Source organism: Sprattus sprattus (assembly GCF_963457725.1).
Source record: "Sprattus sprattus genome assembly, chromosome: 15".
NCBI lineage: Eukaryota > Metazoa > Chordata > Actinopteri > Clupeiformes > Clupeidae > Sprattus > Sprattus sprattus.
In genome coordinates this window covers 27,240,341-27,268,270 of record NC_137913.1, presented here as the reverse complement: position 1 = coordinate 27,268,270, position 27,930 = coordinate 27,240,341, and the positions used below count along the sequence as shown (strand labels likewise).

Here is a 27,930-nt window from a genome sequence, read left to right as displayed (position 1 = left end):
AACAGGAGATGTACAGGAGATCCTTCGTGGGTCGAAGACATTGGCTCCTGTGTTCCACATGATTTCCTTTCCATCATTTCACTTCCATTACCTCCACTGGAGTCCAGTAAACACCAGAAAATGCACAACAGTTACTGTAGTATCTACAGTATATCCTCACCTACATCCCATTCTTTTTAATTTTTCTTTTATGTTCTATTCTTCATTGTTTTTCATCCTCTTTTCTACAATTCTTACTGAGCGGATTCACCCAGCCAAATTCCGGTGAGCATTGTAAATGATTAAATGAACTTAGTTATTCTGAGTCAACTGGACCTGTTATTCAATCCCCCGATTGTTTTCTTTTCTGGTTCGCTCCTTATTTTCTGGTGGCTGGTTACCCGTTACCTCACTAATTTACTGCAGTGAGAAAGTGCCAAGGTATGATCCATCGGTGTTTCTTTTATGAAGACGTTTAAACTGAGCCTTGGCCTTGGCGGAAATGGAGGCGAGTGAAAACTGTAACTGCTTTCTGTGGAATTAATTGGCTCATAAAAGCAACACTAGATTTTCTTTAATGAAGTGTACCGTGCGTCCAAGCTCAGCAGAGAAATAAAGCCGCAAGGTTTTTTGAAAAGCCAGTGGTAACATTTATATTCCATTTCTGATTATGGGCTTTTAATAGCTGATTAAAGGGCCTTTATTGAACGGGTTGGAGTAGAGCGGCCACGTTGCGGTCCAGGTGCTGCCAAGACTATCTGACCTCAACAGAAAGTCAAACAAACAAGCCTTTTTATGCCTGCAGTAATTACTGTTTTCACACATATTAAGTGCATACACACACGAACACACACACATACACACGTTTACACGCACACACACAAACCACTTTAAGAGAAAGTTCTCTTTTTGGTCCTTTTGATTTTGTTCTCTGGTACAAAGAAGAGGAAGAATATCCAATGGAAAATGTTCTGCCTTTTTTCTGCAAAGCCATTTGAGCTCAGTAGCAGTTGAATGACTGATGTTCAGAGCCCCAAGGCAGCACCATCTATTTCTGTCCGCAGCTCAACACTCCCAGGTCTACAGTTTAACTGTCTGACCTGATCTCTCAAGCAGTTGATTGAACTGCACACTCACATTTACACACATAAAAAACACACAAACAAACACACACACACACACACACACACACACACACACACACACACACACACACACACACACACACACACACACACACACACACACACACATACACACACACACACACACACACACACACACACAAACACACACACACAAACACTCCCACTCACACACACTCACACAGCTACACTTGTAAGTCTGCTCCAGCAGTGAAGCATCATATGTAATTGCTCGGTGACAAATTCCTTTGCTGCTCTCTGTGGGACTTTGACTGTATCATAACAAATATTTTCTCAACAAGCACTTCAGCTGGACCCCTTACTCTGGACAAGGGCTCTCATTTTTTATAACTATAGCAAAAAAGGGTTCACGCAGTTGGCCATGTGTGTGTGTTTGGATATGTACAATGTTACAAACATGTGGGTGCAAGACTCCAGAAGTTTAAAACAGTAGGTATGCACCTGTGTGTTAGCATTTGCATGTATATGGATGTGTGTGTTTTTATGTATATGTGTGTGTGTGTGTGTGTGTGTGTGTGTGTGTGTGTGTGTGTGTGTGTGTGTGTGTGTGTGTGTGTGTGTGTGTGTGTGTGTGTGTGTGTGTGTGTGTGTGTGTATTAGTATTCATGTAACTTACACTGCATGCTTAAGGCCTCTCCCGGGACAGAGATGTAGTTCTTGCCCTGGGTGGGGAACCTGTAGCTCTGCATGTTGTAGTTCTGTGGAATCTTCATCAAGGAATAGTCTACACAGACCAACACAGATGATGTTAAAGGCAGATTGTCCATGTGTAACCCTCTGCTTAAATGTCTAAACCTTAACACAGATTACACATGCTAGAAACAACATTTAAGTAGGTTACAGTCAATTATCATCCTGCGTAATGTGACATCTTTGCAAAAAATCAAATGTTTCCATCAAACCCCTTGTACTGGGGAAACACTGAAACAGACGCCTGAATTTTCTCCACAAAGAGCATAACATGGAAAGTTGTAGTGAAATGATATTCCCTCACTGCAAGGGATCTAATTACCTTTTAAACAAATATATATATTTTTAATTAATCAGGCATTAAACCAAGTTCCTTTCTCATTTCAACACATATTTTCTATTATAGTCATAACATTCCTAACATTGGCGCACCAGTTACAGCTGCTATCACTGATATAGGTCAAGCTATAGATGTTTATTATGTGAATGAGTGTCCCTGGTTGTGTTGTTGTTAGTATGGGTCAAGTTTTTGACATATCCCGTAAGCGATGGTGTTCCACTGGGTGGATTAGTTTACAATTAGCATTCAAGTGAAGTAGAAAGTATGAGAGACCACAGGATTCGTCCCAGTAGAACCACTCTTATCACTAACATGAGGGAGGATCAGAGAAAATGCCCAGTGGAGCACAGAGAGAGAGGGGTGGGGGCACTAAGAGAACATGGGGGCAAGAGAGAGACAGTGAGAGATTGACCAAAGCTGAAAAATGAGAGAGAAGTGGAGGACAGGAAGAGACAAAAAAGATTAAAGATTTAAGAAGCAAGTAAGTGTGTCCTTGGGGAGGAGTGTGGAGGGAAAGCAGTAGTGGTGTGTGTGTGTGTGTGTGTGTGTGTGTGTGTGTGTGTGTGTGTGTGTGTGTGTGTGTGTGTGTGTGTGTGTGTGTGTGTGAGTGTGTGTGTGAGTGTGTGTGTAGTGATAGCAGTAGTGTTATCTGTGTCTAAGGAAGAGCGACACAGGCTCGCGTGAGGGCTGAATGTTTTTCTTAGCACTCCACTGCTCAGTGTTAGGCTCTAGGTATCATCATGGTCCTGTGCATTTTGCCATTGGGATTCGTGAAAACTAACCCCTCTAATAACATTCTATAAATCACATGCTTATAGACATACACACACACACAAACACACACACTCACACACACACACACACACATCATAATTTACTCATGATTCGGGGCTGACAAATCAAGGCTACAGGGGCAATCATTTGTTTGAATAACTTACTTAGATATTTCTGATATATCCTTCAATAACCCAATGATGCAATAGTTTATCAGTAATATAATGTTAACTTTTCACGCTTACGTGAATAACATAACAAAATGTAAATATAGCTGCAAGCAGCGATGGCAGTTTCCTCCTCCAGACATTGCGAACCAGGGAAAAATTTATTTTTGTGACAATTTGTCACTGTATAGAAAAATCCATGCTGCAGACTTGCCAATGGGATATTACATTTCAAATGCATTACTTTGAAGATCCTCAAGGGCCATGGCTTCAAGCTAAGAGTGAGAAGGGGTGTGGTCATCCCTAAATTTCCTTAAAAATGTTGTGTGTGTGTGCTTGCACGTGTCAAAGGAGCCTGTCCCTGTCCCTGTGTGTGTGTGTGTGAGAGAGAATCTGGAGCGCACACGCGCGCAAGACCAGAGGGGCAGGGGCAGAGAGGCAGACTTGAGAAACACCCTAGCAATTAGCCAAGCATGCGTATTTAAAATATTCACCAAAAATCTACTTTTCATCTTACAGTCAATTTTTTTGCAGATTTGTGTTCTAAACATTCTCAAGTGTCTTCACATGAACTTGTGATTCAATCAGAGTATCACTTTTTGACCTGTTGATGTGTAAAGCATTGTTTTAGCGTTAACAATCTATCAAATTTGCTTAATATCAATCATTTTTCAAGATGTGAAGTTGCCTTTGCACATGGCAACATGTTGTAGTGTCTTCCAGTGACATATCAAGTTTGGTGTTGATTTGTCAAAGATTTGCCAAGATATGACCTCACTTCCTGTTTGGCGACTTCTCTTCTGAATTTGAGTGGCTGTACCGGACAAACGGTTGTTGATAACTTTTGTGAGGCTAGGTCTGAAGATCATCTCTGGTGATTTTGATGAAGATTTGCCAAAAATTGTAGGAGGAGTAGGCTTTCAAAGGTTTTTGATAAAACCGGAAATAGCGGAAAATCTATATAACCGGAAATTTACGCCATGGGGTGGGTTTAATTCGTCTTGATCCAGGGAATCCAATGGTACCTCATTTTTGAAAATCAGTCATACGGTTCAAAAGTTGCGTGTGTTACAAAAGTCCAACTTTGACCCGTTGGTGGCGCTAGAGTGGTCTAATGAGAGCCATGAAACTTGGTGTGAATGAAGAAGAGACTGTCCTTAATGAGTGTGCCAAATTTCTCCAAGAGTTACCATATGGTTCTAGGGGCAGCCATTGACTCCCATGGTACTAACAGAATAATACTAACAGATACAATAGGTTACCTCCTACCGGAGGACACCTAATAATACAACATAATGTAACTACTTTTGTCATAAAAAGCTTTCACAAATCAAAATTTTACATTATGGGAATATATAATATTTTAGCTATCCTGATCAAAAGCTTAGAAATATCTTTTCAATTGCCCATGCTACTTTTGAGTCAGTACTGCAAAGCAGTACACTTTTGTCAACATCATCATCATCACACAGACAATTTGACAGTTCTCCAGGGAATATTATACATCAGAAGTCAAATACGCTGCTATTAGAGGAACCATAGCACTGACCTGCTACATGAGACTTGCCCCGAATGGTAATGGGGGCTTCAGACTGGACTTCCAGGTTATTCACCATATGACCCATGACCTTATCCACTGCCTCTATCAGTTCATTTACCAGAGACTGCAAAAATGAAAATGCAGGATCAACTACACATGGAAGACAATATGAAGACAAATCACCATAATATGCAGTTATTGTTAATAGCCATATAAGCATACATACAAGTAACCCATTCCCTGAGATTTGTGTCACACAGCATCTAGTTTTAAATTCTCCATTATGTGCAGTCACCAAGTCATTAAAAGCAGTGCAATAGGCAAATGAGGGTTTCCTACAACTGAGTAAAGAGATAGAAGCTGGGTTTACACTTGAGACAATTGTTGAATTGTTTTGACGCCAGATAAATCAAATTGAATTGAATTGAATGAATGGTTCACCTCATCCTCCATCTTGCCTTGCCCCTGATCATCCTGGCCTGCTCCAGTGGAGTTCAGCGTCTCCTCCACACTCCTAAGAAATGTCTAGAAAACAACAACCAGAAAACCACAATGCAAGCATCAAAAAGAACATTATAAGTCACTCAACCTACTGTAACTCAAACCCAAGGCCATTATTGGTATGTTAAAATACACTGTCAGCATGAATGCCAGAAGCACATACACCAGGGCAATCGCTAGATTAACATTTATGACCTTACAAGTTTAAAAAAAAATTGCTTAAATGTTATGTATATATGTATGTGTGTATGTATACATGAACGTGTACTTGTGTGTACCTGAGTGAAATTGTGGGCCGTCTGGCTGTGCAGAGTCTTGTTTGGCAGAGTGATGATGGGCATAGTGTCCAGTATGCTGACCGTGGGCGTGGGCACAAGGTCCTCCGAGGGAGAGACGTCCTCTGTCAGGTTACTAAGGCTGATGGGGTGGCTGGACTCTGAAGTGGTTTCCTGCACCATCCAAGTATAGGAGGAATTATTTATACGGATAAGGTATATTAAACACACACATACACTCACAAACACACACACAGAATTATATCATTATATCATATATCAATTATATCATAAAACACACACAAATACACACACACCAGAGACAGAGAGAGGGAGAGAGAGAGAGAAAAAAGAGAGAGAAAGAGAGAGAGAAAGATATTATTAGACACACACACAAGCACACACGCACACTCATGCAAACGTCTCACAAGCCAAACCAAGAAAGTCAGTAAACACACACACACACACACACACACACACACACACACACACACACACACACACACACAAAAGCACACACAAAAAGAAAAAAAACCTGAAAAGAGATGTGCCAAACCACACAAATAAATACACACAAAAAGCTACTCCACAAAAGCTTCTCTCTCTCTTTCTCACACACAAACACACACACACACACACACACACACAAAGACACACACACACACACAGAAACACACAGAAACACGCACACACAAACACACACACAAACACACGCGCACACACACACACACACACACACACAAACACACACACACACACACACACACACACACACACACACACACACACACACACACACGCACAAACATACAAACACACACACAAACATAGTTATAACACTGTCAAAAGCTCTTTGTGTGCACCACTTGGACTACAGCATCTTTGGGCCATTAGCGCACCACACAGATGTCCACTGAGCGGTATTAAATCTGAGCCGTGAGGGAGGCTCTCCAGCCATGGCTTTCCAAGCGAGGGCCTCTGCCAAGGCATAGAGCACCTGATTACGGCAAGTATGCCTCTAATTGAACCAATTAAAGCACTTTGCACAGTTCGGAAACTGTGCCTCAGGACGCTGGACAAGCTCAAGAGGGGAGGCACTGAGCAGTCCCACGTTGGAGATGGAAAGTGCTTGCACCTTGATAATCATGAGAGAGAGGCTATGATAAAGAAAGAAAGAAGGAGAAAAAGAGGGAGAGGGGCGTGAAATAGGTAGAGGGGAGGAGAGAAACAGTGAGGGGAGTGACAGAGGGAGAAAGATAGATGTAGAAGAGGGAGAGAGAGAGATGTAAGGAAATAGAGAGTGGCATCGATCATGCACTGAGGTGAAATGGACTGCATATGTGGTTGTCCTTAGTGTCGAGGGAGCGAGGGAGCACCAGAGGCAGGAAAGAGTGAGAGAAAGAGAGAGGGAGGAAGAGAGAGAGAAGTGAAGACAGCTTTCTGGCTTGGGCTATTTCCAGGGAAACTCTTCACAGCTCTATGTTTCCTCCCTGCCCCGGAGGAAGACATTTTGGGCGTCCATGAGCACAGATCTCTACTCTCCCTCTTCAGTCCTCCTGTCTTACTCTCTTCAGTCCTTCTGTCTTTCTCTCTTCAACCCTCCTGTCTTACTCTCTTCAGCCCTTCTGTCTTTCTCTCTTCAGTCCTCCTGTCTTTCTCTCTTCAGCCCTCCTGTCTTACTCTCTTCAGTCCTCCTGTCTTTCTCTCTTCAGCCCTTCTGTCTTTCTCTCTTCAGTCCTCCTGTCTTACTCTCTTCAGTCCTTCTGTCTTTCTCTCTTCAGTCCTCCTGTCTTACTCTCTTCAGTCCTCCTGTCTTTCTCTCTTCAACCCTCCTGTCTTTCTCTCTTCAGTCCTCCTGTCTTTCTCTCTTCAGTCCTCCTGTCTTACTCTCTTCAGTCCTCCTGTCTTTCTCTCTTCAGCCCTTATGTCTTTCTCTCTTCAACCCTCCTGTCTTTCTCTCTTCAGTCCTCCTGTCTTTCTCTCTTCAGTCCTCCTGTCTTACTCTCTTCAGCCCTCCTGTCTTTCTCTCTTCAGTCCTCCTGTCTTTCTCTCTTCAGTCCTCCTGTCTTACTCTCTTCAGCCCTCCTGTCTTTCAACTTTAAGGCCGAATCTCGATTCTTCCCCTTGCCCCTTTTGCTTTGTCTTTGTCTTTGTCTTTGTCTTAACCCTAGCACTTGCAAGTGTAAGGGCCCAGGGCTGAAAACTTTCCCCTATGAAATGAGACGCCACTCGTTTTCGGGTACGTCATGCGTGACTGTATGAGCTATGAAACTAGTGATTTAAAAAAGGTTTCAATGAAGAACATGGTTGCAAATATATATATGTATACAACTGTGTAGAGCACGAAACAAGACTGTCGTAATTTTTAAATTAATTATAAGCCAAAAATACTTACATGTAGTGTATGTAGCATCTAGCTAGAAAGCTACCATATAACCCAATGAAGTGGTGGCATACGCGCTAATTGTAACCTAAAACTACCGTTTGAAAGCTTCAGTTAAGACCTACAATACTATGCATCGTTCGTGTAGCACATTTCAGATCAAACCGAGTCATTATAAACATATAAAAAGTTGTGCAGATAGCTTTATTCATGTAAAATATTCCTTGCTTCAAGCAGCCATGTTTTTTTGAAAATTCCCGAGCTGGTTTCGCTGTGTGCTCTGGGATAGCCCTTGTAGGAGCAAGTGAGCTCTCAAATCATCTTAAAAATAAGGGCCATACAGCCCTCAATCTTACCCCTTAATCTTGATCAAATTGGGTATTGAGACACCACTAGCTCTCACATGAACGCGCAACTTCAAGGGTAAGGGGGAAGATAAGGGGTAAGGGGAAGTATTGAGATTGGGCCCAAATCTATTCCTTTAGACTTCATTCTCCCTCTTTCTCCAGCTTCTCCCTCACCCATTCTGGTTCGTTCTCTCCTCTCATTGAATCATCTTTCATCTCTTTCTCCCTCTGTCTGTCTCTCTCTGTCTCTGTCTCTGTCTCTCTCTCTCTTTGTCTGTCTGTCTCTCTGTCTCTCTCTTTCTCTCTGCCTGTCTTTCTTTCTCTCTCCTTGCTGTGCATTTAATAAACATGGGTAAAGCCTTTTTGCGTGAGCTCCCAATATCCTGCATTTTCCATTTCCTCACAATCTGAGGGGATCTCAACAATGGCTCAGTAGGTGCTGCAGTTGTTTTTGTGTTTACAGAGAGTTATAACACTGCCACCTCATTTCCTGCTCAGCTTACACTGGCCTACAATCATTTAAGTGTGTGTGTGTGTGTGTGTGTGTGTTTGTGTGTGTGTGTGTGTGTGTGTGTGTGTGTGTGTGTGTGTGTGTGTGTGTGTGTGTGTGTGTGTGTGTGTGTGTGTGTGTGTGTGTGTGTGTGTGAGAGAGAGAGGTTGTATGTGTATCTATGTGTGTGTGTGTGTGTGTGTGTGTGTGTGTGTGTGTGTGTGTGTGTGCGTGTGTGTGCGTGTGTGTGTGTGTGTGTGTGTGTGTGTTTGTGTGTACCTGTGTGGCAGGTTGGGTATATGTGTGGTTCAGTGTGTGAGGCCATATGTTTTTGGGGGTGTCTGTGTGTGCCTGAGTGTGTGTGAGTGTGTGTCCATAAGTCAGTACCCATGCCTGAGCATACCTGAAGGCAATCCCCTTGGTCTGCCTTAATTTCATATCAATGATTCATCCTCAGGCAAATGAAGCATCACAGAGTGTCTAGTGACTTTAACACAGGCCAATTCTCCACTACAGAGAGAGTTTGAAGGCTCTGTCATGAACATGAATACCCAGAAAGAGAGAGGGACTCTTATCTCTACAATCATCCAATCATTGGTCATTATTCAGGAAATGTCTGCACCTGTATCACACTATCTGAAATGTAAATGTTTACAGCTCATGGCCTGCTTCATGAGTTTCTTTAGAGTTGGGCCTTGACTTCATGCTTATGTCCTTGATAACATGAGTCATTATGTCAAAGCTTGTGGATCTGGATAGGAATAATTGAACTCCCTGGACAGGTGCTAAGATGGATGTGTTTTCCTGTTCTATGGTGAGGGGGGGTTAGTAGCTGTGTAAAATTGCAGTTGACTGACCTGGGAAAGATACGAAGCTGGCTGTGTTGTTGACGGCACAACGAAAGGAAGAGGAGTCGGTGTGGGGGAGTACACATTCGTACCTGTAGATGACAGATAATAGTGATTGAAAAACAAAAAGAGTCCAGTTACATCCACCCACAACAAATTCAGTTAAATCACACATCACAAATGCCTGCATAAACATTACTCTTTCTGTTCTTTTTTTACACCCTGGAAAGAGCCATCTCTCCACACCTGTTAAAGAGATGTGTTTGATGATTCATGTTTGATCCATGATGCATGTCTTGGCCGAGGCCAGGAGTGTTTCCAGAGAGAAGCACAGGTGATCCAGCTCTAGCGGGCTGGTTTAGGGGAAGGAATCCTGGCAGAGTGCACCCCAGATCCCCCCCTCCTCTTACCTCGGCCATTATCCACTATTAACGCCGGGGCCACAATTACCACACATGGGACAGACCACAACGGCCCTCACCATCAGTGAAAACGAAATGAAATAATGGTCAAATCTGCATTTTTTTTTCTGGAAAGCATTCGGAAGGACTTTTTCTCAGTAAACTAGATTGTAACCATCTGCGCCCGTTCACAAGAGGTTTTCACGTTTGACAACATCTGGGCTCAATTAGTTCAATTAGAACTAAACAGCATGCCAAAGTAGAGTGGAGAATCTCTGTGCACGCTGAAACTATCTAAAGAAACTAATTCGAAAGGACCAGTCCCCATCATTTAAAGGGCACTAATTAAACAGAAACTGAGACGCCATTAAGTGACGTGTGACGTCAGAGTGATTGGATTATAATTATATAATTATTATGAATGAGGCGGAAAAAAATAAGCTATTGTAATTCACAAAAACTTCGTCAGAAAGGGGAGACATTTATTCGCTTCTCTGAGTTATGGTACTGTCTTTTCTCATCCTGAGAGGACAGAGCAGGAGATAAATTGAACAATTAAATAAAATCAACCAACTTTATGTGAATGATGGGCATCGGCTGAATCTGGTGTCCATCCTTGATTCTGACACTATTAGTCCCATGAGAAACATTTCACCGCCATATTTAGCCTGCCAGACCTGTGCTGAATAAGAATTCCAAACTCAAAGCAATCACGGTAATAGGTTTTTTTCCTGGTTACCTAAGATGCAGAGCATTGCATGTCCATTTCTAAGAACATTACAATTGAATTTAATTGAATTAATGTATCATTGCATTGACTGAGACAACTGCCTTGGTAAAATATCTGAAACTCGTAGCATTTAAACAGATAGTGTCTCCTCCCAGTGACCCAGTGTTCATTACATGTCCATTGACGAGGACTTAGGCGATAATGAGTCCCCTACCACAGAAAGGTCAGCTCATACTGTGAGCAAATGTGATTGCAACACATGGATGAATTCAGATGCGACCAGCCCATCCATCTGTAAACAGTACACAAACCAAACACAACCTGATGTTGCGTTGTGCAATAAGCAATATTGCCATAGAAGGGCTGGAACTGAAAACCTCTCCTCTCCTCCTGCTTCTGGACGGCAGCTCTTTAATATCTTCTTTGGCGTCTTTCTTTTTTCGGAATGCGTTTTTGAAATCATGACAATATTACTCTTTTTTTTTGGTGAAAACACCAGATGCCAAGCAATGGCCAGCTGTAACTGATAGCAAGAGAGAGAGAGAGAGAGAGATAGAGAGACAGAGAGAGAGAGGAAAGGACAGAAAAAAAGAAAGGGAGGGAGAGTGACAGAGAGAGAGAAAGAGAGAAAGGGACAGAAAGAAAGGGAGGGAGAGAGAGTGACAGACAGAGTGAGAGATGTAGAGGGAGGCAGAGACAGGGATGGAGAGAATGAGAAAGAGGGAACTAGGAACAGATTCTTTTCTGATGTGAAATGGTCAGCACGTGTGCTGTTCCCCCCAGCCATAGTTAGGCATGAGCGAAGACCAGCGGCTGCTTCTGACGACACCTCTACACAAACACTCTAATGAGAAGAGTCTGGGAGCGCTCCTTACACCCCTCACCTCCCCACAACGCCCCATGACCCCCTCCCTGCTCTCCGCCCAGCCCTGTGCTATCACGGCTTAGTCCAACAGATGAGCCACAGCACAGACACACGCAGACACAGACACACCAGTTTTCAACAAAACAAAGGAAGTGGGAAGCTCTCTGTGCGAGGGGGAGAGTGAGACACCACATGAGCTGAATTATCTCCATCCTGCAGTTAGGAAAGGCTGTAAGCGGAATGAGAGGAACGCTCCCCGAATGAGACTCTCTCTGAAGCATTCCTGTATGTCCTTACGAAGTTCTACATGGGCTTTTCATAGAACACTTCAATGGGTATCATTTATATTGGTCATCATTAAGAAGCATAGAGAGTGAAAAGATTATGTCCAACTTCTCGAGATCAACTTGTCTGAATGATGTCTTTAATGAAATATGAATTATGTCAGCAATTGAATGTGTTATAGCAGCCTTGTAAAGCTGTTATAGAGCCTTGACATCAGAGGTGCAAACTTAGTTTATTATCTTGCACATACTTAAGCATTATAGACTTCCCAGCTTGCTCTCCGTTCTCCTGTGCAGCTGGGGCTTTCGTTTTACAGAGTCATTGGCAGGACAGCACGCTTTCTGTCCAAGTGAGTTAAGAACAACCTCAGCATCACAACCAGCTTGACTTATTCTAAACAGCATGTCGCAGGACTTGAGGTTACGGTGCTCTTTAAAAAACAGCAGCAGCCAGTGTTCTCTGATCCTGACCCATGAAACCATCCCTCGCTGGCCCTGATAAACACTTTGCGCCACTGTGCGGACCTCATATAAGGGCAAGATATGCAGGAGAGGCCCGGTAGTACCTAACCCAGGACCTCAGGGAAGAGGTGGGTGGTCGAGAGTTACCCCAGATGACCTAAATATGCGTTGTTTTGCTGTCCTTATGACTCCATGTGCAAAAGCTGATGGAAGAGGCTGCTGGCCTGGCTGTCAAAACTCCAAGCTCAACAGCTCCTTTTGCTAATGTTGTAAAAAGAATGGCGGGAGAGACAGAGAAAGGGAACCATGGAGGGGAGAAATGAAAAAGTTTACGTTTTAAAGAGAGAAAAGGAGACAAAGGGGAAAGTACGTGAGGGAAATGATATATTGATGTATAATAAAAGCTGAAGGAGAGAAAGAGAGAAAGAGTTGGAGGGGGAAAAAGAAGATGAGTGCTTATGTGACAAAAGGCAAAACAGAATCGAGAAGAAAGTAAGAAAGCTAATAAAAGAAAGAAGATGTGAAGAGAGAGTAACAGAGAAGCCAGATATGTGGAAGGGATGACAACAGTCTGTGCCAGAGAATGTGAGCTGGAGCTGCCAACAGGCCAAGTTGCCCAATGGCTATGGCAGGTGCCAGACTAACACCTTCATCTCAGTCTGGTGCTTTTATGGGCCATTTTACATCCTGATTTACACTGTATAAAAAAGGACACGGTCTGTAAAATGTCAGATATCCTTTTTATCAGTGAATCCAGGGAAGTACTTATTCCTCCTCTACAGGAGGGTACCATCTATTATTTTCTCACAGGTCTAAGATTAATATTACATCACCTTAAGATTAATATTACATCAGCTTAAAAATAATCATTCAGTGTCATCATTAAGAATATCATAAAAAGTGCTTTTATTGTCGGTGAGTAGTTTGTCACAATGAAGGATAAGATTGTCAACGTCAGATAGGTTTAACACTGAAGGACATACAGTGGGTAAGAGAATGACAGCAATCCCTTCTGTCTTACCAATGGCTGCTCTATAGTACAAGTTGATTTCCGCGGGGGACAGGGCTCGTTCCCAGATCACAAACTCGTCGAAGGCGCCTGTGGCATAGTGACCCCTTAAATTGTAGCCATTTCCTGTGCCAATGACCAAGTCAGGGTAGGGGTCGCCATAGTTCTGGGAGAAGTTTCCTTTAGGGTCGCTGACGCTGAATGACCCGTTGATGTAGACACTCAGACCATCTTTCAGGGTCCAGGTGAAGAGAATGTGGGTCCAGTAAGGCCCTGGAAGGAACAGTGGTGAGATAGAGAGAGAGAGAGAGAGAGAGAGAGAGAGAGAGAGAGAGAGAAAGAGAGAGAGAGAGAGAGAGAGAAAGAGAGAGAGAGATTGGAGATTGAGAGTTTGACATTTAAAACCTCTTTAGTCGAGGAGCACCAAGAACATAACCACATATCACCAGGCAAACAACAGACTACCATTATCATCAGTTTACCACAGACCTTTGTCTAAAGTCCGACATTGCCATTGTCTGAATCTCAATTCAACTATATACATATTGACTTGATTCACAATTGCCCCTCCTCCTCCTCCTCCAATCTACTGCTGTTCCGGATGGACAGATAGCTTGTCCTATCAAAACACTCAAATATGTGCTTGGCTCCTTCTTCTGTCGGGAGGAAGAAGAAAAGGAAAGATATGTCCGAAACACGGATGGACATAGAAGTAAGCAATGAAAGTGTGAAAAATGTTGATGTCTTTGTACCATGACTCAGCACTTAATACGTTTTGACATATTCAGAATGAGAGAGAGAATCACTTATTACTGCAGCTGTGCTTGTTAGTTTGAGTAATTTTGAATATAATTATGTGTTTGTTATGTCATATTTATAGTGGTAGACAGGTCAAATGTAGTTATGATTAAAGTAAACTAGTCCTACTCTGTCTGACATGGCCCTAAAATTTTGACTGTAATGAAGAGAGAAGACAGAGAGGCCATTCCAGCTATGACTGAGGCATTTCCTGTCTGGGCATTTCATTAGAACAGGCATTAGGTACCTCTCCATGGATACACAGACCACAATCACAGAGGAACAAACACACACACACACACACACACACACAAACACACACACACACACACACACACACACACACACACACACACACACAGGCACACCCATATTTGCACAGACAACAGAAAACCCTATAAGGCTAGACCAAATGCACAAACATAAAGCATACATCACAGACCCCCTTTCATCTTTGCCTTTCAAAGGAGAAAACAACCTCATTCAAATTTAAAGACACCTCAGCACCTCAGGAACCAGGAAGCTCATCGGCCCATAATCCACTGGGTGCAGTGCTTAAGCAGGACGCTCTGTCGCTTATGTCACAGATGAGAGGTCAACCCATTCAGGCAGAGAGAGAGCGAGAGACAGGGGAGAAAGAGGGCGAGAGAAAGAGAGAGAGAGGGAGAAACATTATACAGCCCTGAATGGGAAACAGATGAACTGTAATTGTCTCATGCTGTTTTTATGATCGCAAACAGCAAAGCTAACGCAAGAGGAAGAAAGGCCTCTGCATGGAAATATCTTGGAGCAAGTGGAAAATGGCTTTGATGCACAGAGGATATATAGCAGAACGTATAGAAGGTGGCGATTCCTTCTTGAAGAGAATTTGTAAATTAAGTGATTTAGTGGAAGCTTTCTAGAGTCTCACAACCAGTAAAAGTGAGGACTCTGGGAGGAAAGAGGAAAGCATCATCTTTATACATATTAAATCTAAAGTGTATGACTTAAGAGTCTTTTGTCCCTGGGTTACCACAGCCGTATTTCAGACAAACACATTTTGAATGCTGTCAAGTAAACCCTAGGCACATGTGGAGCCTCGATCGGAGACTATTCTGTCAAACTAGTATCAACCTTTCTTTGAACAACAGGAACCAAGGGCTTGTCTTATGACTAAACTGGACTTTCAGACATTTTGCACATGATGATTCACTAGTAATTAAAGTTTTCTAATTAATAAATAAATCTTAAAACTCAGAAATAAACTTTGTCATTTACAACTAAGAAAAATCTTTTGTCTGTCAAAGTCTGTCCAGCAAACATCTCTCCATCTTTGCCCGAACAAGATTTTTCAAAACAGCATTACAAGCAGACTTGTTTTCCGGAGTGATTTGTAGAATGCAAACAACGAGCACGAGGAGCAATTTGTATGAGATTAGAATTGCAGACTGCTGACTGATAGTGAAAAGACTGAAATTAACTGAACTGGCAGTTGGAAGCATTTGTTTTTGTATATATTTATAATTTGCCGTATCACAGACTGTATCTTTAAGTCCTATCATGCCTCGCGTGATGAAGATGACTCTGTCTGCCTTTCATTGCGTATGGCCATACCCCACGGAGTATGCCCGGTCTTTTCTGATCTCAGAAGTTAAACAGTGGAGGCCTCGTCAGTACAGTACGTGGATGGGACAACGTCTGCGAATAGCAGGTGCTGTAAGCTTCTTTTTTACAAGACAATGCAAGTTGGCAGAACTCTTCTCTAAACGTGTTAACCTTCGTGAAGTCAACGACATAGTCAAACAGAGAAAACATCAAAATCTCATAAATCAAGTTGCCTTGATAATTTGAGTTTTCACCATTTCCATTTTGACAGCTTTCCCTTCAGATGTACAATATAAGGCATCATAATTGGCGGTTTTCTCTTTTTACCACACTAGGGTGTGAGTACTGCACCAACGTTACCTCACAATGTTGCAAATATACTGTTTATCAATCAATAAATCAATCTATCCAGCAATGAACAAGTTCATTAGGTTTCCAAGGTGTGATTTTATGCTGAAAGGTAACACCTTTACGCACTACATATTTTCCGAAATAAGATAGTGTTATGTGGTTCAGGAACATAGTGTGACTTGGCCTGAAGACTTATTAAGTCAATGCCAGACCCTTATAAGCATACAGCACACCCAAGGGCTTCACGAATGCAGTGACTTCAGCCCTTATGCTTCCGAGACATTTGAGCTAAGAGGGATTTTTCAACAGTCCGCTAGCTAATTTAGCATCTCCTCTGTGTCAAATCTGTCAGACACTCTCACGCTAGGCTTATCACAAAACACACACTTTGAGCAGACTGTGCTATCATTAGGCCTGCCAGAAAACATGGCCCAGCTGAATGCAAGGAAACTGACCCAATATCAATAAAACCAACCAACTGTAAAAATATTGTGCTGCATGTATACAACACTTAGTATAGAATCATTTCAACTAAAGCCAAACCAGACATCCTCTGTGATAGCCAAATAGAAGGAAGGAAGAATTGAAATTCAACAGTTTTAGTTCAATGAAATTGTAGTATCTACTTTTGGTCATGATTTACATAAGATTCAAACAAGGGTATGTTTAAAATGTAGCCATGTGTATGAAATTAGAACAGAAGGGAGGTTTGGCTGAAGTGCGAGTCCAAAAACGTCCTCTTAGAGCGCCCCAAACACCCCACGATGCCAACAAACACAGATGTGCATGAACATGCAATCACAAATACACCACCACACACACACACACACACACACCCACACACACCCCCCCCCCCCCCCCCACACACACACACACACACACACACACACACAGAATAACACAACTCAACACCAACCGAGACAAACACTTTTAACTTTGCGAGTTACCATACAAACAAAGGCACATACCTGTGGGACGCAGATTAAATGTAATATCCATGTACCATACTATCTAATTTATCTCACTGTCTTGGACACATACACACACAGACACAGACACAGACACAGACACAGACACACACACACACACACACACACACACACACACACACACACACACACACACAAACACACACACACACACACACACACACACACACACACACACGCACAAACGCACACACGCACACACACACACACACACACACAGACCACATACAGCAAGTACCTGGGAGATCGATCTTGGCCTTCCATCTCCTGGAGTTGCCCCGGGTGTAGAACTCCACGTATCCTCCATGGGGGTTGGTGTACACAGAGAAGCCATTTGAAATGACTTTACCTCCTGAGGCTATGCTGAAACGGGAGTCAACCTCTTGGTTTTTCCAGAAAAAAGAAAACGTAATGCCTGTTGTGAGGGGGAAAAAAACACATGTTTTTATTTATTCGTTAGTTTCTGCAATAATTTTTTGACTGTGTAGTATAAATGTCGCATCACTTGCGACAGTGTTTCTAAATGATGGATTATGTCATCACAGATGTCAGAGAGCTTCATAATATTACAGGCGCTACGGTTCACACACAGATCTGTGTCTCAAAAGATGAAACGAGATATGCTTTGACACAGGCTGAGAAATTACTGTCTTTTTTCCTCATGTCTCTCTTTTGTAAAGGGCAATAAAAACAGACAGATAAAAGCAAGCAGCAGCAGTGCGCTAATAGGGGGTCACATCCAAGCCTATTAATGGATTCAAATTCAATTAAACCATGTCAGAAGGTTTTCCATTGCGAGTGAATCACTCCAGATTACTGATCATGTTTTTTGGCAACAGGGAGGCCAACCAGCGACAGTTCTGTGATGAAAGTCAAAATGTTCTTTCCAGCACTCTTCGACTCGCCTAGATCTCAAGATAAGACAACATAGCTCCAAACTTGAAAGTCTCCCTGGGCGCAGTGGCTCCATTTTGACCATGTGGGACAGGATGCTGATGAAACTAATGAAGAGTGCCAACAGAAATAGTTTTAGCTGTGTTATTTATGATATCTGGGGAGGGTTGGGGCTCATTTGCGTGATCTACTAGGTTCTGCCAGGAGCACTGTAAAACACAGGCTTTTTGAACCTGTAATTGGACAATGCAGGATTTATTATTTGAGACAGGCTACCTCCAGCACCAGCAACAGTGTAACCACAGAACTGGCTAAGCAGCTGTGACCATTAAACAATAAATAAATACATGAGATTACCCAGGTTTTTTCTATGCTTACCGGAATGTGGGATGGTAAAATATGAAATAAATAACAGATGATGTTACTGTAGCCATGTTGTTCAGTGAACTCATATGATGTAAGCGAGCAAAAGTCTTGGTCACGGCTTTGCAGCGGGAATGTTACATGCCGTATTAGTCATGGCACAGTTTTATAAAAATATACAACAGGACAGAAATCTGGGGAGAGCTAGATAAAGAAATGAAAACAAGGCAAAGAAGGAGAAGAGGAAAGAGGGGAAAGAGAAAGTGTTAATGAAAACAAATGAGAGATGGATATCGAGGTAATGTGTGTGTGGAGGAAGAAAGTGAACAAATGAGATAGCAATGAGGGATGGGGACACTTAAAAAAGAGACAGAAAAGCGAAAGTGAGCTGGAGAAATAAAGCGGAAAGGGGAATGTGGATAGAATGTCCCTTCATAGGATCTGATCCCAGAACAGATGTGGCGTTGATCCATTCCAGATCCTAAGCCAGTCCAAACCAACCAGGGCTGCGTTTCTCGATAACAGTGTCTCTTAGCCTTTTACAAAGACCTGAAAGGTAGACCCTTACTAAAGTTGTTTACTTTTCTATGCGTGTTTCCCAAAACATCTCTTAAAGTAGCATTATGTAGGAATTGTACTTCAGGGTAAGGGTTAGGATTAGCCGTTTTACCTTAAAATAACAGCTTAAAAAAATTGGGGCGCTACACTGACATTTAATATGGAGAATCGCCTAGACATAAAGCAGAATAGGCATATAACTGCTTTATGTAGGTTTGCCTGAAGCCACCCCGTTACTACTGTCTGCCAAACTAGTAACTTATTTGCTTTCTTGCTTTGTCTTGTGTTGTACTTGCTTGATGTTTGACTGTGTTTGGAAAGTTGTTGACTCACTAGTTTGTCATAGTGTCAAAGTAAGCACATTTCAAGAGGTTTCACTAGGTTTAGCCGCTAGCATCTCGTTAGCGATTAGCAATTCCTCCATTGTGCTACTTTAAGCGTTCCCTAAGAGAAACCTTCCTAAGTACCTTAAGAGGCGGAATCCAAAGTTTCTGGTATCGATTATTCTCATTCATGAAGGTTTGAGCATGTGTTAGATGAATTTACTGGACATGACTCAAATTGGAGCACACAGTATTAGATAGAACATCAACAACAAATACTATGCAAGTCAAAAATCTTCCACAAGACGGCTGTAGGCTAGATGTTACTCTGTGTATATATCAATATATTTGTATTGGCCAGGGATTTATTTTGTGTTTATCATGTATTTTTCTATTTATTTAATGAAGCAAAAAATGTGATGTAACATATATCTTACAATGCAGTCTTGCATATGTCTATACACTTATACTCTAAAGGTTCTAAAACATGTATTTGATCTGAAAACTATGTTGTATAGCTAAGGTATAGTTTAAGTATCTCTTACAGAAGGTGTGCTTAGGATGTTTTTGGAAACACCTAGGTATAAGGTATAACTTTCAAATGACGTAGCATTAGGAAGACTTAGGGAAACGCGGCCCAGACCAGAACCTTACCTTCAGGCCCGCACAGCATCGGGTCACTGATGCAGGAGTTCTTGTAGTTCCCAAAGTGCAGAAAAGTTCCTCCTTGGTCCCCGTTCAGATAGATGCCCTTGTTCACCATCCCTTCTACAATGTCTACAAGAAGAGAATGGGATGGGGGTTGGGGTGGGGGCAGGACGATTATTCTTGTTGGCCGCTGGTTAACTGACCACTCCCTAAAATCAGGCCCCCGGGCTTACAAAAATGATGGAGGTCCCTTTGAACGTGTGCCACATGATCTGAATCAGGCAAGGGAAGAGACATGGGACTCTTACTAATAAGCAGGCGTTCAGCTCAACTGAGCATGTTCCAGTGATCACAGGCCTACGTTATTACTCAGATCCAATATCCGCCAGTTATGTCACCCTCTGACGAGCTGCATGGCTAATGCATTAATTCCATTCCTGTCACACTTCATAGAGCTTGCGTAGCTTGGCAACCAATGTTTAGACATCCCTAGACACCTTAAACATACCTGTAGATTACTGTATAATGTTACTGTACTGTCTACTGTACTGTAATTTAATTAACTCCACATATATAAGTAAATACAAAGCCTGTAAGACACACATAAAACAATAGATAACTAGGGAGAGAGAGAATACAGAAAGAAAGAAAAAAGAAAGAATGAAAGACAGAGCTAAATGAATGAGATAGAGAAAGGAATCAAGGGACCACAGTGGTGGCACAGTGTGTTGTTGTGCTGGTGTGAACTATTGTACAGGAGAGGAGACAGCCAAGCTCATTGTGGTGAGGAATTTAAGCAGAGAATCCCCCACCCCCCCCACCCCCTCACCCCCTAACCCTCTCTTGGAACCGCTAAAATGGTTCACCCTCTACTAGCAGAGGACACGGAGAGAGTTCCAGATCTGCTGCTTTTCCAATGGACATTTATAGCCAGAAGCAAGAGTGATCCCGTAAGACTAGCATGGGCAAAGGCATGCCTTGTCAATGACTCCTTGCTGCAGTGTTTGGTCATCGACTTTCCCATTGTGATACAGTCAAAATTAATGTATGTTTAATCTACATTAGTACTCAACAGTGAGTATCAAAACCAAAGTATGTTTAATCTACATTAGTACTCAACAGTGAGTATCAAAACCAAAGTATGTTTAATCTACATTAGTACTCAACAGTGAGTATCAAAACCAAAGTATGTTTAATCTACATTAGTACTCAACAGTGAGTATCAAAACCAAAGTATGTTTAATCTACATTAGTACTCAACAGTGAGTATCAAAACCAAAGTATGTTTAATCTACATTAGTACTCAGCAGTGAGTAACAGTGGGTATAAAAATAAAAGTCACTCCGTTAAACTTAACAGTATGAAGTAGGTCGAGATACATGGAGGCATCTTTGCTAATGTGAATTAAATCACTTTGGTTCAGAGCAGCACAATATAAGGTGGCTAAGGCATGCGAAAGGATGGGAATAGTTTCACTGGCGACACCCATCAGTAAATGTGGTGGTTGATAGGACGGTAGATATCTAGCTTGATCCCTTTACCCACAATCCCTCACCTAGCTAGTTCTCATAATCAGATCACTAATACTGTATATCTGGTCCTGGTTCTCTTTTGGCATTAAATGCATGGGGAAGTTTTGTTTTTCAAAAGTAAAAGTTTCTTTAATCATACACAGGAAAGATGTCAAATTCCTCTTGCTATTGCTTAGAGACTTCCCACAGCGGCCAAACCTCTCACCATCAGCTGCAAGTACTCATACACAAAAACCTAGCCTAAGTATAATAACAACAGGGTACACTACAACCATCATACTGATACTTAACAAAATTTAAGAACAGCAACAACCACATAGATGTCTTCGTGAGCATTTCACTGGGGTTGTCAGGTTGGAACCTTTCACCACCTCCAATACCAGCGACAACAACAGAGGCACCTCAAGATAAACCTTGAAAATATGTAACATGCTAACTCAGTGTCTGATGAATGATGCACTGCTTGATTATCTAAACATCTACGTTATTTTATTATGGCATGCCACAGGCTATCCAGGGAAAGGGGTGGGAGGTTTGGGGGGTATAAACCTGGGTTAGGGTGAAGGTAGAAATGGATATGAACCCAGGTTATGGTAAGGGAAGCAATGGGATGGGATCCACTACAAGCTCTGGAGAATTTAGCTTCTTCCGTTCTTCATAGGGATTTGTTGACTCAATAAATTTAACAATGTGCTCACACTCAGAATATAACAACATGTCTGGTCTGATAACAGTCACAACAATACACTGTGGAACTTGGATTGGCCATCAGTCAGCAATGTCCAATCCCACACTACATTTGCCAGCACTGTTTGTATTTGTCCACTTTTCTGCCCCTCTCGCACAAAAGAAATTCTACTTTCCCTGTAATTAACTGGAAAACTGGAAAGTTAACCTCAACTTGTTTATTTGCAAACAACATGCCAATTTTTTTAAAACCCTGATTATGTCTTCACCACTAGCGACCCTGGGGCAAGCTAATTTTACAACCACACAGAATGTGTTTTAATGAGCCAACACCCATACAAAACTTGCAGCTTCCTTCTTCACCCACTCACTGACTGAGGCTCTGTGGAGTTGGGAGGACACCATAAGCCACACGGCTCCGGCAATGAATTTAATGCGGATAGCATCCATAGCCCACAATTCTCTCTAGCTCAGCTTCCTCTTCTCAACATTATGCCAGTTCATCCATTGCCCTTGTTTTGCCTGAGAAGCTGCTACTGCTCGTCTAGTTTCCTCTTCTTGTTCGTGGATAAAGCTGGTTACCACCTGCCTCCTCTCTTGCAGTTTAGCCTTAGCCAATGCTTTCCAACTTTCACCTAACCTAAACTCTGCTCTTTCACTGTGTACCAATGATATCCCTATGCTGTAATGTGCTTTGAGCAGGTTGAACTATTTCCTGTGGATTCCACTACTTCCCTGTTTTCGCCACTGCTGGAGCAGTGTTCTTGACTGCTGCATCCTTTAATTCAACTCTCAAACTTCCTGATTTCTCTTGAGTGAAGAAAGACTTCACAAACGTCAATGGATCCTTCTAGAATGCAGCCCTAGCTTGTTCTTTCTTCTTTGTCTACGGAGCTCCTCCCTCCAGTGGACGCTTCACCTCTGCCTAGTACACTAATACCTTCTCATCATCTGCTCATTTCCATTGCTTCTTCAGCTGCCTCCTCTTTAGAAAAAGACTTTCTATTTCAACCTGTCGTCTTGACTCTTTCCTTCCTAGCTTTCTGACAAACATATCTTTCCATGTCATTACAATACCCAACCTCACCCCTGTCAACTTCAACCGAGTGACTTGAGCTTCTTCTTAACCAGTAGTGCTCAATGTGGGGCCCCTGTTCTCCTTCATACAGAGATTTGTTCCTTCACTGGTGGATCATCAAGCCTTTCAGTGAAGTTTCCTTCCTCCTTTAACATGAACCTGAAGAGCTTTTCCCTTAACTCTCAAACTGGCCGTATCTATATTCATGTAAAGGAAATCGACTGCCACACTAGAGCGATATATTCAATTTGTTTTTTCTTTGTAAATGTCTTGTTGCAGTTGTTTACATATCCCAGAGGAAGAAATTAGTAAACAAAACAAAAAAAAATAAGTGATAAGACAACATAAAAAACCGAGAGTGGGAATATTAACAATTTCATTGTGCCTTCAGAATGACCATGATGGAAGTCTTTAAGTATTTTTGTGTTTCATCAGCTAAAGATACATACTGCAGCTAAACATACTTGATATCGTGTAGGTGTGCTTTGCCTCCTTTCCAGTCAAAGCTACAGTCAATAGATCATATGAGAAGCCAAGATATTGCCCTTGAAAAAAATCCTAAATTTGGTCTCTGAAGAACAATTTTACTGGATGAATCAGGAAAGAGTTTTTCTTTGTCCTCACCTACTGTTGCAGAAATGTTAGTGTAGGCAGAATCATTGGCATACACAGAGGAAGAATTATGAGAAGTGGACAGCACAGTGTGGTTGTGGATTCTGAGAGCTGTGGTAGAGATACGGAGAGAACACACACAAACACATAAACAAAACAGACAAACAAACAGACAGTACAAGGAGAGAAAACAAATGTGTGATTCACATACAACACAGTTACAACAATACAAGCTCAAATTAACTTCAAAGAAAAGACATGGACCATGGAGACAGATAGACACATTCAGATGATGGCAGACAGTGATGTTAGATGAGGACAAAGGGATGGATGAGTGAGTAAATAGAATAGATAGATAGATAGATAGATAGATAGATAGATAGATAGATAGATTGATTGAAAGTGAGAGAGAGAGAGTGAGAGACAGAGAGAGATATGAGAAGGAGGAACAATTAACATGAATGGATACAATTCTTTGAAAGGGCAACTGCAGCTAAGTTCAAGAGTCAAGACTTACGCTCTCACAGATATTCAGTTCACAACATGTATATTGGCTCCTTCACCAAGAAAGGAAAAAACTGAACCTTTACAATAATGACCTTGAAGGGTTCTTCTCACACCACAAGCTAAAAGCAACGCCTTGCTTTAAACAACCGCCTGATTGATTTAGTGCAACATCAAAAGAACAGGGAGAAAAAGCCCATGAAAAAAAGGGAAAAATTTGGATTTGGCCGTGTCTGTGGTCCACGTGGGGAAGCACAGAGGCCACCGCAGATGTCTAAACTCCCACCAAAACTCTGAGGATTCCTCAAAGCCTCTGGCTCTGGTGTGCATTAGTGAGCACGAGGCCCTGCTCATGGGACGGCAATATAAAAACCCTCGACGCTGTCTCAAGAAGAAAGACTGAATGTACAGATAACTGAAAATCATTAAATGTACCAGAACTTTTAAGAAATCCAAGCCCTACATAGTTTTAGTCAAATGAGAGTTTTAGAGTGTTCTCATTCAAGCTCAAGTATTCACGTTCTTGATACCTATACAAAAACGAAATATTGCTCTTAAATACTGCTGAAATTCCCTCCCTAATTCCTTGAAATATCCAGGTAGCAGTTCCTTGACTACACTTCACATAGTCAATGCATTTATTTCGAATCTTGGGCTTGAGGTGCTGCTGTATTAGAAAGCTGAATTGGTCATCAAAAAGTTTAAGTCTGATTCTACAAACAGCTGCACCACCAAAGAGGGACCCTTCATGCCCTACCAGTACGTTACTGGGGAAGAATGCATAACAGCTGTCAGTGCATGCAGATTTGAGAGACTTTAACGGGGTGGAAGGGGAGGATGGGCTTGGCTTTGACTCTTCCACTGTGTTTATCCAGACAGCGGGGAAAATAGAGAGCAAGAGAGAGAGGTGGAAGTAGACTCAAAGAGTGTCAAAGATGCAGTGATTGTTCTTGGAACTGAAAGAACAAATTGAGGCGGAGGTAGAAAGAGTGAGAGCGAGAGACGGAGCGTGAAGCTGGTGAGTACACGTCTGAATGTTCTATACTGCTGCGTGAAGCGTAGCGCACATACTTATATTACTCCCATTAATATGACCTGTTCTGTTCCCAAACTTGTCCCACAGCTCCGGGATTCCGTCCACCGCATCCAGGGGCCAGTAGTGTGAGGCTGTGGCCAGCACCTGGAAGCCTGGAGGGGGGGAGTGCGCCACAGTCAGTCCATAAAGGAACAGAGGTCGGTTATGGGGAGGGGTAATATGGCGCTAACTCCACGCGACTTGTAACCGAAAGTTTCTATGTCACTCTGACCCACTGGTTGGTGGTCCAATCTGATGCAATACCAAAACATCCGCACACAAAAATCGATGGTTGCTTACATCTCCAATTCCCCAATCCACACGTGTTCACGATCCCACTCAAAGAGATGCTTCAGCCACGTTGTATTTCCCTAGACAACTTATGAAACTATTTCAAATATAAATATAAAAACTCGGGTTTTACAAGTCTAATTACACAGACGTGCATCTCCTGTACCTATGATTCTCAAACAGAGACTGCATCTTAATCTGATACGGGACCAAATAAAATGTAGGGACAGTTATTGATTTAGCTGTTTGGTTATTATATAAACTTTGTCAAACATGTTTTTAGTCAAATCCCTATAAGCCAATGTTACCAGTCTGAATAGACGCGCCTTAAACGTTTGTGAGAGAGAACCAATGAGCCAACAAGAGTAAACCTTTTGTTAGGACGAAATCATTGATGTACACGCTTAACTATTTAGACCAATTTACGCCTAAAAATGTATCAGGTATTCATGGCTACACTTTTGTCAGGTAAGCAACAGTAGAAATACACAAAAATGCATAAACACAAATGCACAAACAACACATGAAAAGTGTAAAAGATTAACAGTAAAATTGTTCAATTTATCAGCTCGATCATGTTGCAGATGAACACTAATTCTTAAGTAGTTTTTTTTTTTTTTTTTTTTTACAGTGTATCAGTATTTATTTCTTATAATTTAATAATCATAATAATTCGTAGTATTTAAAACCCAAATACCATTTAAGATAACATACAAAGCAAGTAGTCAGATTGTTAATGAACACAGCTTTTACCTGGATGCTTGGACGGTGCCACTGCGTCACCACGGACCTGCATATTTAAGAGAACAAAATAGTAGGCTATTGTAGACTAAACATAATAGAAAATACTCATTATTGTCCGATAGTAACATTGATCAAAGAGGGTGTCGTGAGATTCTTTACCTGTAGAACGCTCATAAATGTGGTGACAGGAAGCACTTGGAACAACAGGTCCATATTTTTTAAGTTAAAATGCCCGTAGTTTTCATGAAATACCCCCAAAGTAAAATAACATTCGCCCGGCAGTCTAGGGCATTGTCAAAAGAAGTCGATGAAGGCTCCAGGTGGTTATGCCAGCTACTTAAGCCAGTCTGAAAGAAACTTATGATCAACTCAAAAGTAAAACGCCGCACTCAAACTACGTTTTATTTAAGCAAAGTTTAAAGGTGAATTTCGTTTATCATCGAATATTTCCAAGGCAGTAATCCGTTTCTAGCTTGCGTCGAAGTTTGTTATCCACGCGTTTGAGGCACTTGTGAGAGCTGAACGCTAAGTGTGTTTGACTGATGATGGGCTACAAGTGGCCTGCGCTCCGCTCCTCGTTCTGTCTTCGTCGGGAAAGTTCTCCCTCCCTCCAGTGCTGCGCAAATGGGCCGTTCTGACGGACAGACGTGGGAAATCACATGTGAAGTCATCATGTAGAGGGCCTGGAACATAGCAAGGTGGGGCCCTTAAGACGGTACATTTTGTGTTGTTTACGTTTTCATAACATGCCAAGGAAGAACAGCAAAACTATTTGCTTCACCCATAACAATCTCTCGTTTGACAACATGCCCCATCTTCTTATCCTTGTTAACAAATTCAGTGAGATAATAACTTAACCTTTTGATTTAACGCAAATGTTCGCTTTACAATATCATGAATTATAGACTTATTATATTAATTATGATTATATTAATTTGCGTGAGCACAATTGTGGTTTAAAGTTTTAAAGTAGGTCTAACCTATTTATTGAGGCCATCTAGTGGCAAGTTATTGTACTAACAACCTGGAACGTCTCCAATACAATCCTGCTGTGGAGCAGAATAAAACGAGGACACAAACGGTTTAATATATATTTTTTTTTTTTTTTACAAAATATCAAATTTATTCTGTTACAAAATTTTGCACATGCACACCCACACAATATTTGATAACCATCAATATAGGCTGATATCTGTTTTCATAAAGCTAGCACACAACTGCAGACTTTAAAACATTATGGTTTGAAGACACCATGGGGAAAAAGCTTGCACATTTTGATTATAAAGTTTAATGTACAAAAAAGGCAGTTTGAAAATCAAGTATAAACATTTAAAAAGAATTTACAAATGGACAAAGTACAAAAAGAGCAACAGTCACTCAAACAATACAGCGATAATGGTTATAACTTATAATGGTTCTGTAAGTCGCAATAAAGTAGCTATTCTAGAGACTCTGAATACCTAATATTTTGGCTGAAAATTGTACAAGTTATACAGAATGTCATTTTAATACATTCCTTTTTGGCAGTCTCGGTTCAAATCTCTTAAAGTCTAAGAACAATTGTCATTCGTTAAAGAAGATTTTTTTTCCTAAAAGCAGATGAAACCATGGAATGGCTGGTGGAAATTAAAGAAGGATAAATGACTTG

General features: G+C 41.7%; 1 protein-coding gene across 1 annotated transcript in view; it reads right to left on the bottom strand.

The window, feature by feature from the left end:
• The window catches only part of adgrd1 (adhesion G protein-coupled receptor D1), a gene marked incomplete at both ends in the record, with an annotated part of 61,937 nt that extends 35,442 nt beyond the window's left edge, over positions 1-26,495 (bottom strand). Inside the window, 11 exons of the mRNA XM_080852284.1 lie at positions 1,762-1,869; positions 4,666-4,780; positions 5,098-5,181; positions 5,436-5,606; positions 9,510-9,592; positions 13,264-13,524; positions 17,212-17,388; positions 19,766-19,888; positions 25,244-25,360; positions 26,292-26,328; positions 26,442-26,495. Coding sequence (XP_080708410.1) covers positions 1,762-1,869; positions 4,666-4,780; positions 5,098-5,181; positions 5,436-5,606; positions 9,510-9,592; positions 13,264-13,524; positions 17,212-17,388; positions 19,766-19,888; positions 25,244-25,360; positions 26,292-26,328; positions 26,442-26,495 — 1,330 coding nt within the window. The remainder of the gene's footprint in view (positions 1-1,761; positions 1,870-4,665; positions 4,781-5,097; positions 5,182-5,435; positions 5,607-9,509; positions 9,593-13,263; positions 13,525-17,211; positions 17,389-19,765; positions 19,889-25,243; positions 25,361-26,291; positions 26,329-26,441) is intronic.
• Positions 26,496-27,930: the final 1,435 nt, after the last annotated feature.